The sequence below is a fragment of the Cornus florida genome, unplaced genomic scaffold, assembly GCF_030987335.1.
Source record: "Cornus florida cultivar Cherokee Brave unplaced genomic scaffold, ASM3098733v1 CherokeeBrave_3.0.0_Hap2_Chr11, whole genome shotgun sequence".
Taxonomy (NCBI): Eukaryota; Viridiplantae; Streptophyta; class Magnoliopsida; order Cornales; family Cornaceae; genus Cornus; species Cornus florida.
Genome location: NW_026775581.1, coordinates 29,272,565 through 29,286,184, shown reverse-complemented (window position 1 = coordinate 29,286,184; position 13,620 = coordinate 29,272,565). Strand labels below are relative to the sequence as shown.

Here is a 13,620-nt window from a genome sequence, read left to right as displayed (position 1 = left end):
TACACCAAACATCCCTCGCCACCGGGCAATGGAGAAGGCGGCGATTCACTGTTTCCTCCGTTTTCTTGCACATACAACACCAGTTAACTACAATTTGACGTCTCTTTCTAAGATTGTCGAGGGTTAGGATGCTATCGAGAACAACACACCAAGCAAAGAAAGCCACCTTTAATGGAGCTTTCGACCTCCAAATCGCCTTCTAAGGGAAAGGACCTGATTCACCACCAAACAATGGTAGAATGCCTGAACCTAAAACACCTCTCTCGACGTACCCACCCACACCATCTCATCCATCCCCACACCCTCCACCATCTGACTGTAGAGCGAGGCCAAGAACTCAGAACCTCCGCAAGCTCCCAATCATGAAACCCTCTACGAAATTGAACATCCTAAGTCAATCTCCCATTATCAAGATGATAACAGTCGGCAACCAGGGCATGTTGAGTCGAAGAAATCCTGAAAAGCTGAGGGAACCTACGAGCCATAGCATAATCCCCACACCATTGGTCCTCCGAAAACCTGATGCAGCTCTCACTTCGAACCCTGATTCGGATATGTCTAGAAAATTCATCCCACTTCTTCCGGATAAGCTTCCAAACGCCCATGCCCGCTGGATATCTTACTTCCCTAGATAACTACCATCTATCTCCCTCTCCACACCGGCGTACAATAACCCTCCTCCAAAGACGGGACCTCTCCCTCCCAAATCTCCAAAGCCATTTGCCCAAGAGTGCCTTGTTGAACAAATCCAGTCTCCGAATGTCCAAGCGCCCTTTTGGATAGGGGAACACACCTTCTCCCAGTTCACTAAGTGGTATTTGAACTCAACCCCAATGCCACCCCATAAAAAATTCCTCTAAATCTCTTCCAACCTTCGAATAACAGACTTCGGAATAGGGAAAAGGGACATGAAGTGGGTTGGAAGGTTTGGAAGAGTACTTTTCATCAGAGTAATCTTCCCCATTTTTGAGAGATGCTGCTTATTCCACCCTGTGAGTCGCCTCTCAAACCGCTCATTCACTGAATCACACACTAAAGTCCTCCTCAACACGGTTCCCAAAGGGAGCTCCAAATAAGCAATTGGGAGGGCGCCTATACCACACCCAAGGATATTAGCAAGAACCTGAATACACTTAACTGCCCCAACTGGAACCAGCTCACTTTTACCAATGTTGTTCTTCAGCCCTGAAACCGCTTGGGAGCAAGCCTACACCCATCTCAAGAACCTCAACTAATCTGCCCTAGCATCACAAAAAACAGTCGTGTCATCCACAAAGAGCAAGTGGGAAACAACCAACTAATTGGGATTGTTTCCCACCGAGAAGCCTCCAATAAAACCCAAATCCTCTGCCCTCCTCATCAATCTACTAAAACCTTCCACGATGATGATAAACAAAAATGGAGAAAGAGGGTCGCCCTGGCGCAGACCTTGAGAGCTCGCGAAGAAACCAGCTGGGAGCCATTCACCAAGACTAAAAAACGCAGAGTCAAGATGCAATGGTATATCCACATCCTCCATCTAGGACCAAAACCCATTCTCTCCAGCATATCCGCTTGGGAGCAAGCCTACACCCATCTCAAGAACCTCAACTAATCTGCCCTAGCATCACAAAAAACAGTCGTGTCATCCACAAAGAGCAAGTGGGAAACAACCAACTAATTGGGACTGTTTCCCACCGAGAAGCCTCCAATAAAACCCAAATCCTCTGCCCTCCTCATCAATCTACTAAAACCTTCCACGATGATGATAAACAAAAATGGAGAAAGAGGGTCGCCCTGGCGCAGACCTTGAGAGCTCGCGAAGAAACCAGCTGGGAGCCATTCACCAAGACTAAAAAACGCAGAGTCAAGATGCAATGGTATATCCACATCCTCCATCTAGGACCAAAACCCATTCTCTCCAGCATATGCATCAAGAAGTTCCAACTAACATGATCATTTGCCTTCTCTTTTTTTTCCTGAATGGGATAATTTATTAAAAAGAAAAATGAACGTTACTAAGGTCTTAAGGAGGCATTCCCCTTTTACAACACAGGACTAGAATAAGCCCATTTCCAATAGATGCTAAACAAAATTAAATAAGAAAATCTCATCATCAAATACTAAAAATGATTAACAAATCCTCAAGCCTAATGTTGAGATATGCAAGCACATCCCAAACTATAACTCTGGCAGCATAGACAGAATCATCATGTGTTCCATTGTGGAGAACTGAGTTCCTACTGGACCACATCTTCTAAATGGTGACAGCAAACAAAGCACACAAAACCTTAGACGTTGTAGATTTTATAGCTGAATATTGAAGAAGCCACTCTGTCATCTGCGTAATAGAAGAAAAAATGGGCAGATCCAATTGAATTATTCTAGCTAATTCTTGCCAAATTTCAACAGTATAGTTACACTCACAGAAGAGATGATCATTAGTATATGTATTTGCCAAACAATTATGACAGATAGGAGTAATAACCAAACCACGTTTCTGCAGATTCACATAACTGAGATTCTTATTATGCAGAATAATTGTGACACCCATAGAAAGTCTAGGTCTGCAGTAGCCCCAGCATAATGTACTCCATTGTATTGTCTGTTTTTTAAACCTAAATGAACTCCAAGCTGCTTTCAAAGAAAAACTACCATGCTTTCATGTAAATGTATCAGCCCCAGCCTGCAAATTCAGTCTTTGAATGGCAGTACATGCAACCTCTGGGAAATCAACTGGAAACAGCCAGTCACCATTATGAATAATAGAGGACACCATAGTATTTGTCAATATGTCTGAATCTAGTAGCCCCAAATTGCTGAACCAGTGATTGATTGTTACACCATGGATCAGTTAACAATTTAAACCTCAAACCATCACCAATCTTAAACTCAGAATTCTCCATTATTAGCTGTCTAACCCCCACTATTTGTTTCCAAATAGGAGAATCAACCAACTTTGGAATCACGGTCCAAAAACAACTTTTCTTGAGGTACACAGCCTGCAGCCATTGAATCTTTTTTTTCCCGAATGGGGTATTTTAAAAAAAATTTCAAAAATGTTACAATTACAAGAGGAGATAATCTCCATTACATGTCACAAACTGGACTTAATCCTTCCAGCCACCAAACCTATGCTCAAAATAAAACAATAATAACCCAAGCCAATCAAACAAAACTAAAATGCTAAGCTTCAGACATGTAAACCAATTAAGCCTGCTCAACAACTGAAACTCTGATGTAGTATATTCCAGCCACATCATGAGAACTGATCCCTGAAACCTGTACCTACTCCCTTTCATTGAAGCAATACTAGCCCTAGCAAAACCAATGTATTGAAATTACTATCCTCAGCCCAGTAGCAATCAACAGACTATGCAGCATAAAATAAAACAGTCATCTCAGCAGTTCCAACTGAGAAGAAGTTCATGACTTCCCAAACAACAACATTTGCAGCAACTGAAGCCTGCTCCTTGGTACCTCCATGCAATGAAACATTCCTCTCCATCCAAATCTTCCAAATGAAGACACAAAAAATCCCTGTTATAATTTTAGATCTGAGACAATCAGCCTGAGCCTGCAATAACACCCACTCCACGAACTGATTTAAACCTTGAAATCTCACAACTGAAGTGTGCAATCTATTTAACACTTGCTGCCAAACCTTCAAAGCATAAGAACACTTGCAAAACAGATGATGAGTCTTCCTCCTTGAAACAATTGTGACAGATTGCCGGACCTGAGAATCCTCTTTTCTGTAAATTAAAACAAGATAAATTTTTATTATGTAATATAATAACCACCAAGACAGCAACTCTAGGTCTGCAAAATTTCCAACAAAGGTTCTTCCAAGCAAGTGTCTGCCCTCTAGCTCTACAAACTTTCCATACATTCTTCAAGCTAAACCTTCCATGAGACCATTCAATAACATCTTGTCCAGGCTTCACCACAATATTAGCCATGAAATCAACAGCAGAAACTGGAAAGAATGGAGGGAATGACCAAATTCCATCGACAATTAAAGTGTTTAACATAGCCATCTTATCATAATTTCTAAAAATAGCAGCCCCAAATCTCTGAACTTAGGACAACCCTGCACACCAAGGATCAAATAGCATGTTAAATGATGTCCCATTTCCAACCCTGAATTCTGCATTTTCTTGTATAAACACTCTAGTGTCCAAAATTTGTTTCCAAATAGAGGAATCCTGCACCTTAGGCTGTACAGTCCAGAAATTTCCCTGCTGTAAATACCTGGCATGCATCCACTTAACCCACAAGGCTTCCTTATTCTTCACAAAGTCCCAGCAGATAACAGCTTTAGCTGCATAATCAACATCAATAATCCTACGAAGTTTGAACCCTCCTCCTGCATATGGTAATGTGACTTGGCTCCATTTTAGTTGTGCCATCTTGTTAGCATCCAACTTTCCACTCCACAAAAACTTTTTGAACTTCCTTTCAAGAGCAACAATACATCCCCATGGAATTTTAAAACCAAATATCCAATGATACAGGAATGAATATAGAACAAACCTAAGAAGTTATATTCTACCTGCAAGAGAAAGGTTAATTGTATTCCAATGCTCCAGTCTAGCAGTAGCTTTATCAAAAATCCCCTTGCAATCAACACTCCTTAAGCCTCTGTTAACTAATGGAATCCCTAAATATTTAATAGGAAAGGACTCCACTTTCACCTGCAAAACCTGAAGTAATCTCCTTTTGCTATTCACATCATTTGAAAAAATAACAGCACTCTTCTACTTATTCACAGCCAAACCTGATTCCTCATGAAACTTCTGAAACACCCCATCAAGAGCTTTAGCAGTAGAAATATCAGCCTTAACAACAATGAACAAATCATCTGCATAAAAAGCATGTGAGACCAAAAAACCAGTCTTCTGTACCATATTACAGACCTTCAAATGACCATCAACAATTTTGTCATGCATCAGAGTAGAGAAATAGTCTGTAATGAGAGTGAAAAGTAAAGGGGATAAAGGACAGCCTTGTCTCAATCCCCTCCCAGATGAAAAGAAACCAGCTGGGACCCCATTGCACAGAACTGAGAATCTTGCTGTAGACACACATTTCATAATCCAATTACACCATCTCTCACTAAAACCATACAACTTCATACTCTGGTGCAAAAAATTCCAACTAACTGAATCGTAAGCCCTTTTAAGGTCCACCTTAATGGCCATAGCAGGGCCACTGTTTTTTAATCCAAAGTTTTTTATCAAATCAGTCACTAGCAGTATGTCATCATGTATTCTTCTACCTTTAATAAAAACTGATTGTTCCAAACCAACCAAGTTAGGCAAAATTGTACTCAATCTATTTGCCAGAATTTTAGAAATGCTTTTGTAACATAAATTACATAGAGCAATAGGTCTATAGTTTTCCATCTTGTCCCCATGATTAGTCTTTGGAATAAGGGTTAAAAAAGTGGAATTGATCCCCAAAGGCAAATCAGCCCCATTGAAGAAATACACAATTGCAGCAAAATGAGGTCATTACCTACAATATACCAGTATTTTTGAAAAAATCTGGCAGGAAAACCATCCGGGCCTGGTGCTTAATCTGGACTAAACCCCATGACCACATTTTTAATCTCCTCTGCAGTAACCTCATTATCCAATCCCTGCTTATCAGCATCTGAAAGGACTCTTCTAGGAGGAGATAACTCTGTCTCAACACCAGGAACAGCTGCATACAGATTTTCATAAAATTGAACTAACCAGTCTTTTATAATTGTAGGATCTGAAGAGGTCTCAACCTCAGCATTTTGTAAACAATTGATAGCGTTGTAGCATCTTCTCTGCTTAACCATGTTATGAAAAAAGGAAGTGCACTTGTCACCTTCTTTAAGCCATTTCAATCTTGACTTTTGGCTCCACATGATCTCTTCCAAATCCAGGGTAGATTGTAATTGTAAACTTGTTTTTTTCTGTACAAAATCCCAGCACAATGTCATCTTTGCAGCACAATCAATATCTTGTATTCTTCTAATGTTGAATCCCCCCTCAGCCACAGGAAGAGTCACTTGACTCCACTTCACTTGGGACATCTTCTTCAAATCTTGCTTTCCACTCCATAAAAACCACTTGAACCTCTTCTCCAACTGATACTTAACCACCCAAGGAATTTTAAAACCAAACACCCAATGATAAAGATAGGAATACAGAACTGATTTAATTAGTTCTATCCTCCCTGCAAGAGACAAATTTATATAATTCCAATGTGCCAATCTTGAATTCATTTTATACAACAGCAATCTAAAATCACGTGTCCTCAACCTATTATTAGACAGAGGCAAACCAAGATATTTAAAAGGACAAGATTCAGTTTGAAATTGGAGAATTCTTGACAATCTTCTTCTGCCTCTAACTGTTTTGGAATAAATAATGGAGCTCTTCTCCTGACTAACTTGAAGCCCAGAAACATCCTTGAATTTTTTGAATATAGCATCCACATTCTTTGCAGTTGAAACATCAGCCTTAACCACAATGAGAAGATCATCTGCATAAAAAGCATGAGAAATATTCATCCCAGTTTTAGCCACAGTCTTGCATAACTGAACTCTACCTGTCTGAATTGCATTTGTCATTAAAGTACTAAAATACTCAGTGACGAAAGAAAACAGAAGAGGTGATAAAGGGGACAGCTTTGCCTAATCCCTCTAGAAGCAGCAAAATAACCAGCAGGAACCCCATTACACAAAACAGAGAACTTAGGAGTAGTGATGCACTGACTTATCCCACCAATCCATCTGTCACTGAATCCATGAGCCTTTAGTCTTCTCTGAATAAACTCCCAATCCACTGAATCATATGCTTTTTTCAGATCAACCTTCAGTGCCATAGAAGGGCCCCTTGCTTCTTACCAAAGTCCTTAACCAGATCAGAAACCAGCAAGATATTGTCATGCAATCTTCTGTTCTTAATAAATGCAGACTGTTCAGGTCCAACTAAAGAAGGAAGCACAATACTTCACCTATTTGCAAGGATCTTAGAGATAATTTTATACACGGTATTGCAGAGAGCTATAGGCCTATAATTAGTAATCTTATCTCCATGGTTAGCTTTGGGGATGAGGGTGAGGAAGGTAGAATTAATTCCTTGAGGAAACTTACAAGATTCAAAATAATCAGCATAGCTTTAGAGACATCTTGGCCTACAACTCCCCAATATTTCTGAAAAAATCTTGCTAGGAATCCATCTGGTCCAGGAGCTCTATCTGGATGAAACTGCATAACCACATCTTTAATTTCTTCAACAGTAATAGGACAGTCAGGTGAAACACACTCTGCTGGAGTCAAAACCTTCCTAGGAGTACAAACATCTTCCGTCTCTCCTTGCTGAGTATACAAATCAGAATAAAACTGAATCAACCACTCTTTGATAACCTTGGAATCTGCAGTCTGCTCTCCAGTAGTATTTTGTAAATGAGTAATAGCATTAAACTCTCTCCTTTGCTTGACCATATTATGAAAAAATGCAGTACATTTACCCCCCTCTTGCAACCATTTGCTCCTGGATTTTTGAGCCCAAAGAATTTCTTCAATGGCCAAGACATGCTGTAAATTACCACTAGCTTCTCTCTCTCTAACAATACACTCGAGTCACTGGACCTTGCAACATTTCCAGTTGGAGTTTCTGCAAATCTTCCCTAGTTGCTTGTATTTGCTCTGAGGCTGTACCTCTAATCTTATTCCACTCTTTGACAGCAGTTTTCACAGCCCTTAACTTCTGTTGCAGCACATGAAAAGGATTTCCAAATCCTATAGCCTCCCAAGCTTTAGCCACTATCTTATCAACTTCCTCTTGAACACACCAAATCTTAAGGAATTTAAATGGTTTGGGACCTTCAGAGCAATCAAAATGCCATTGGGTAGCTAATCCATAGTGATCAGATAAGGAAGCTGCAGTGAGATAAACCTTAACATCATTGAATTGATGAAGCCACATATCATTTATTAAAACTCTATCCAACTTGGCATTTATCCTATTTTGAATATTCTGCTTATTACACCAGGACCACTCACCATTATTGATAGGAAGATCATCCATCTTGATATCATTAATAACACTGTTAAATTCATCAAGTCTACTTTGGGGAACTCTCAATCCCCCTTTCTTCTCATGCTTGTATCTAATCATGTTCCAATCCCCCAAATCAATCCAAGGCCCATTGATTTTAGTAGCTTGAACCTTAAGGGATTTCCATAGTTCCCTCCTCTCACTGGCTCTATTTGCAGCATACAAAGCAGTGACATAAATACAGATTCCAGACCCTATATGAGTTACCTGTAACAACATAGATTGGGCATCTTCTTGAAGCAACACTACTCTGAACATGAACCTTTTCCACCCAAACCATATTTTTCCCAAGTAGTTGGACTTGTAGTTAGCCAGCCAAGACCAATGAGAACCAAACTTCTTCTGTATTATAATAGATCTCCCCTCCTTAAATCTGGTTTCCACAAGGACAGTTAAAGCAAATTGATTTTCACTAAGGCATTGCTTTACTTCCTTTTTGCATGGGAGGTCTGTTGAGACCTCTCACATTCCAAGCCCCTAACATTGATGAGGATTAGGCAGTGAACCACTACCTGCAAGTTTACCTCTAGTCACTCTATCCGAGGGTGGAATAAATGGCTTCTTACGCTGCCTTGATTGCTTTCCTCCACCTGGATCCTCTTTTGAATCAGTGCTACTAGACAACATACCATCCTCAGACCCCTGCTGTCCCTCATCAATACTATCAGCAACAACTTCCATCCTGTAAGACATTGGAAACATTGGTACTTGGAATTGAAATATCAGTATTAACTTGATGTCCATCAGTTTGTTCAACAATGAGTCCTTCCTCAATAACCTTTTGACCCTCTTCAGTAACCTCATCATACACTACATTGTCTGGTTTATCAATTTGAATCACACATCTAGCTCCAATAACTGGACTAGAACCATCACCATCAATCATAACATTATCCTCCATAACACAAGTAGATTTATGTCCATCCAAACCTTCCTTTTCAATTTCAACATCTACAATGCTGCACACAGCAGGAGTATCTTCACCCAATGCTATAATCTCATCCTCCTCATCATCATCATTACCCCCTTCTGTAGAAGCCAGTAAAGCAAATCCATTTGATGTAACAACAACATTCTCTATTGGTAAATCGCTCTTCGGCATATTATCAATCACCTTCACAGCATCCTCACAATCAACCATCTTCCCATTCTGTTTAACCACCCATCTGTCAACTGTTTTCTTGGGTTTACTTTGAACTATTTTCTGTGGACAATTGTCTTCAAGATGATCCACTCTCTTACACATCTTACATATTGTAGGTTTCCATTCATAGTCCAACGAAATATCAGTCACAACCATGAATATCAATTGTCATGAAGTCTGGCAATGTTTCCTTAACCTCTACTTCAACCATAACTCTTACATATTGACCTTTGTCACGTCGACTCTCTGGATCATCCATATATATTGGCTTTGCAAATGAAGAACACACCTTAGATACAGAAATCTCATTTCGACAATGGACCGGCAAATCATATAATGAAGCCACACAGGAACAGTCTCAAGAATCTCCTTCTGCAAGTTTACATTTTTGCTCCACTTCTTCAAGATTATTGGTCGCCCCTCATAGGTGTGAATCCTTGATAGGACTTTCTGAACATCACAACCATTCTTGAATCTAACTGTGAAGAACCCATCTTTTAAATATACCAGTGTAAAATCTTTCGACCAGCATTTATCCGCAAACGTTTTGAAGTAGGGATAATAAGGCTTCTTCCCCATTACATAACCTAGAACAGACGTCTGCCAGAACGCGACTTCCTCAACAACATCATCCTCAGTAATAGAAACTTTCGCACCCCTACATTCTTGATGGTAATGCAGGTTTTTGAACGTAGACTGAAATTCATCAAAAAAAAACTGTTATACAGCGGTTTGGGGGATGTGATCAAGCTCTGAGACCTTGCCGGCGGTGAAGGGGCCTTCCTCCATGCTAAACCTTCCCCCTGCGTATTACAAACCCTAGTTTTCTGTTTGTCGCCCTAGCAGCGAGAGAAGAAAGGAAAAAAATTCAGGTAGATATGATCATATGCCTTCTCGATATCCAGCTTGCACACAATTCCCAGAACACCACTTCTGGCCCTCACCTCAATACACTCACTAGCAACCAAAACCGAGTCCAGGATCTGATGACCACCACAAACGCATTATGCAATTCAGAAATCACCTCATCCAAAACTCTCCTCAGACGGATAGCTAAGACATTAGTGATAATCTTGTAAATGGCACCAACCAAACTAATCGGTCTAAAGTCCTTAGCCTCAACAGCCTCACCCTTCTTGGGAATCAGGTTAATAAAGGAAGTATTTAGGCTCTTCTCAAAATGACCATCTGAATGAAAAGAACCCAAAGTACCCATCACCTCTGGCTTCCCACCTCCCAATTCTGCTGGAAGAAACGAAAGAAATTCCGTCAGGGCCTGGAGCTTTATCACCATCACAACACTTCGAAGCCTCAAACACCTCCTCCTCGCCAAAGACCTCTCAAAACAGTCCCTGTCATTAATAGAAATCCCCGAAAACTCCAGCCCATCAAGAGGCAGGCAGCCTTCCAATAAAGTTCCCTCTTCTATGCGCATTTGCCTGTCGATGAAAGAATTTCGTGTTCCGATCACCTTCTTTCAACCAAAGCGCTCTAGACTTCTGTCTCCACGAAATCTCCTCCATAACCACAATCTCTTCAGACTTGGCCTTGCAATCCTCCCTCCGGTTGGACTCCAACTCACTAAGGCCTCCCTCTCCCTCCTCCCAATAAATGTTTCAATGCCTATAATTAATGATTACCCAAAATACCTAGATTTTAGACCCTAGGCCGATTGATATAAATCAAAGTAAACAGCAATTAAGGCACAAGTCGACTACTCACTCTCGGAGACTTAAAAGTAACTTCTTGTAACACCAATAAAGAGAAATTACAATGACGACAATCGTAATTTGTACAACTTATTCTCTATCCTGTTTAATGAGTCGTAGATATCAACATGTAGAGTCATTCTAATATTGACCGAGAAACTTAAATGCTATATTCTCAAAGATAGAGTTTCCATTTCTATCACGAATGTGAACATATATTTATGAAGATGTAATATATTTATATCTCCTGTGCATATCCCCTATCGTGGCATGCACATAAATCATATTACAATATCTATGGAACGTTGACTCTACTCTAGAGTCAACCAATACAAATTATCAGCATTCTGTATGTAAAGCATGTAAATTGAACATGTCAGATTCAATAAATTATAAATGTCAAATACATAGCCAAATTGGCTTGAAGTGCATACTCAATCCCAACACCAAATCCATCAGAAAAACTGCAAAATCTTGAGCAAAAATTCCCAAGAAATGGCACTATAGGCTTTCTTGAGAACTACTTTAAGAGCGGTGCTTGAATTCCGATGCTTTCTATTGAAACCACTAGGCAAATCATGACTCAGTAAATTGTTGCTTCTTAATTGGGCACTTATTACTATTTTCTTCTTTGTTTCTATAATTTTGTTTAATAGGGAAGTCTTAAGTAAGGAACTGAAATTTCAAAATTGTAAGATTCATTATTTATTATTTATTATTATTATTTTTTTAATTTACTAGTTGAAAGCATTTTAACTTTTCAATTAGGGGTGAATGTGTTCTTAATAGGTATTGAATAATATCCTTGTATTCTAACTAAAAGGTTGCTTTATTCTAAGTATTATAAAATTGTTTTTTATATGCTGATTTGAAAAATTTTCAGGTGGAGAAATTCCTTCTCGAGAGATTGGATACTTACGAATCCACAGTTGGCGATTCCAACACGAAAGGAGTTCCCCATATCGAAGCCTTCCCACCAGCCTTCCGAGCAATTCCCCGCAATCCAATTGTTCTGGATCTTGCCTATAATTCAATTGAGTTCCCATCACTGGAAAGCAGAATGAAGAAAGACAAAAAGAGTTTCATAAGTAGGCTTTGGGGATGAGAAGCTACATAGGTTGTCTGGGATTATCTTATCAGTTTTCACTTCCATACTGATTTGAGCAAATTTTGTAAGTTCTAATTTATTGATAGCCATTTGATGATGAATTCAGAATCCTGCTATCAACTTTTGGGATGCTTAATAGGACAAATTCAGGGACGCAGTTTGAATGACCATTTTTATGAACCAAGTTTTATAATTCTTTAACCTCTAGTCTTCGCAAGTCACACAATCCTTCTCAATGTTATTCTTAGCCTGCTTTCAAGAAAGGGTTACAAATTATTGTACAGAAAAAAACTTGTGCTTGGAAGCTGTTCTGAATGCCAAACTTGGTTGTGGTATTTAATAAGAAACATTGGGTAATCGTAGTTATGCCAGAAAGACAACTATGACAGATCCAGAGATTGCATCCAATAGATATCAATTAAGGCCATTAAATATGTAGCTTTCTAATCTTGGGGCTATAATATAAGAAAAAATGTGCTCCTTGTGATGGAACTTTGGGAAAAATAAAATTTGTGTTGCAATTTGCAATCGCCGTTCAAAAACTAAAAGTGCCTTAATTCTTGGTTTGAGAAGCAACTAATTCCAAATTGTCCTGCAGGTAAAGGAAAAATAAATAAAAGTTTGTCTTCATTTGGTTGAGAATGCGCGTCACAACTATTCTACAACGGAATAGGAGTTGAAAGTTGGGAAATACCCATCTTAAGATAAATTGCAACGAAACACTCGGATAAACAGGATTTCAATACTTCATTGATAAATACGTATGAGAGTTCAGAGTAGAGAGAATAGAAGATATTATAGTAAAAAAAGGTAAAAGTGTAACAGATCTCATTGAACTATTGCACTTTTACAAATAACTCTACTGAATTATTAATTTGTTACAATTAAGGACAAACTAATTGCAATAGTATTTTACCATTTTTCATTAAATTTGTCATTTCTTATTAAATTATTTTTATTAGTCACTTATCTAAATATTAATTATACTATTTACCTTAAATTTATTATTAGTATCAAATTATCATAAAAATGAAAAAAAAAAAAAAAAGGATTTGTAACTACCATTTTTTAAAAATGACTTATTATCAAAACTTTATTATTTATAATCAAATTTGTTATACTTGGTTAAATTTTTTTTACCGTAAAAATGTACCCTTTTTTTTTTTTTTCATACAATATATTGATGAAAAATTAATAAATTACTTAAATAAAAATAACTTTTCTTTTTTTCATGTAGCATATTCATGAAAAATTAAGAAATTAATTAAATTGTTTTTGTTTTCCCCATTAAGTTAAGGCATTTGGTATAATTGCACGAGTTTAGTGGTGTAATCCATGCCCTAAGACTCTCTCTCTCATTTTAATACCTTAATCCAGGTTTACCTTAGTTCAATTAATTTGCATGTTTTCACATTGAGTTAATCATTAGTTTAATCAAAACAAACACTATCTTTTCAATCTCATGCTCATTGATGTTGAATTAAATTCCAAGCTAATAATCCCAGTGGACAGTCCCTACTTACTGTATTAACGTATAGTTGTTCAGTGGTTTTACAAATTTTAGAGTTGATGTCCCAT

The 13,620-nt window shown here is 38.5% G+C and overlaps 1 protein-coding gene across 1 annotated transcript in view; it reads left to right on the top strand.

Annotated features, from left to right (window-relative positions):
* LOC132282561 (uncharacterized) overlaps positions 1 to 12,243 on the top strand; it is a 32,624-nt gene extending 20,381 nt beyond the window's left edge. The window contains exon 14 of the mRNA XM_059784286.1: positions 11,818 to 12,243. Coding sequence (XP_059640269.1) covers positions 11,818 to 12,039 — 222 coding nt within the window. The 3' untranslated portion in view covers positions 12,040 to 12,243. The remainder of the gene's footprint in view (positions 1 to 11,817) is intronic.
* The last annotated feature ends 1,377 nt before the right edge of the window (positions 12,244 to 13,620 follow it).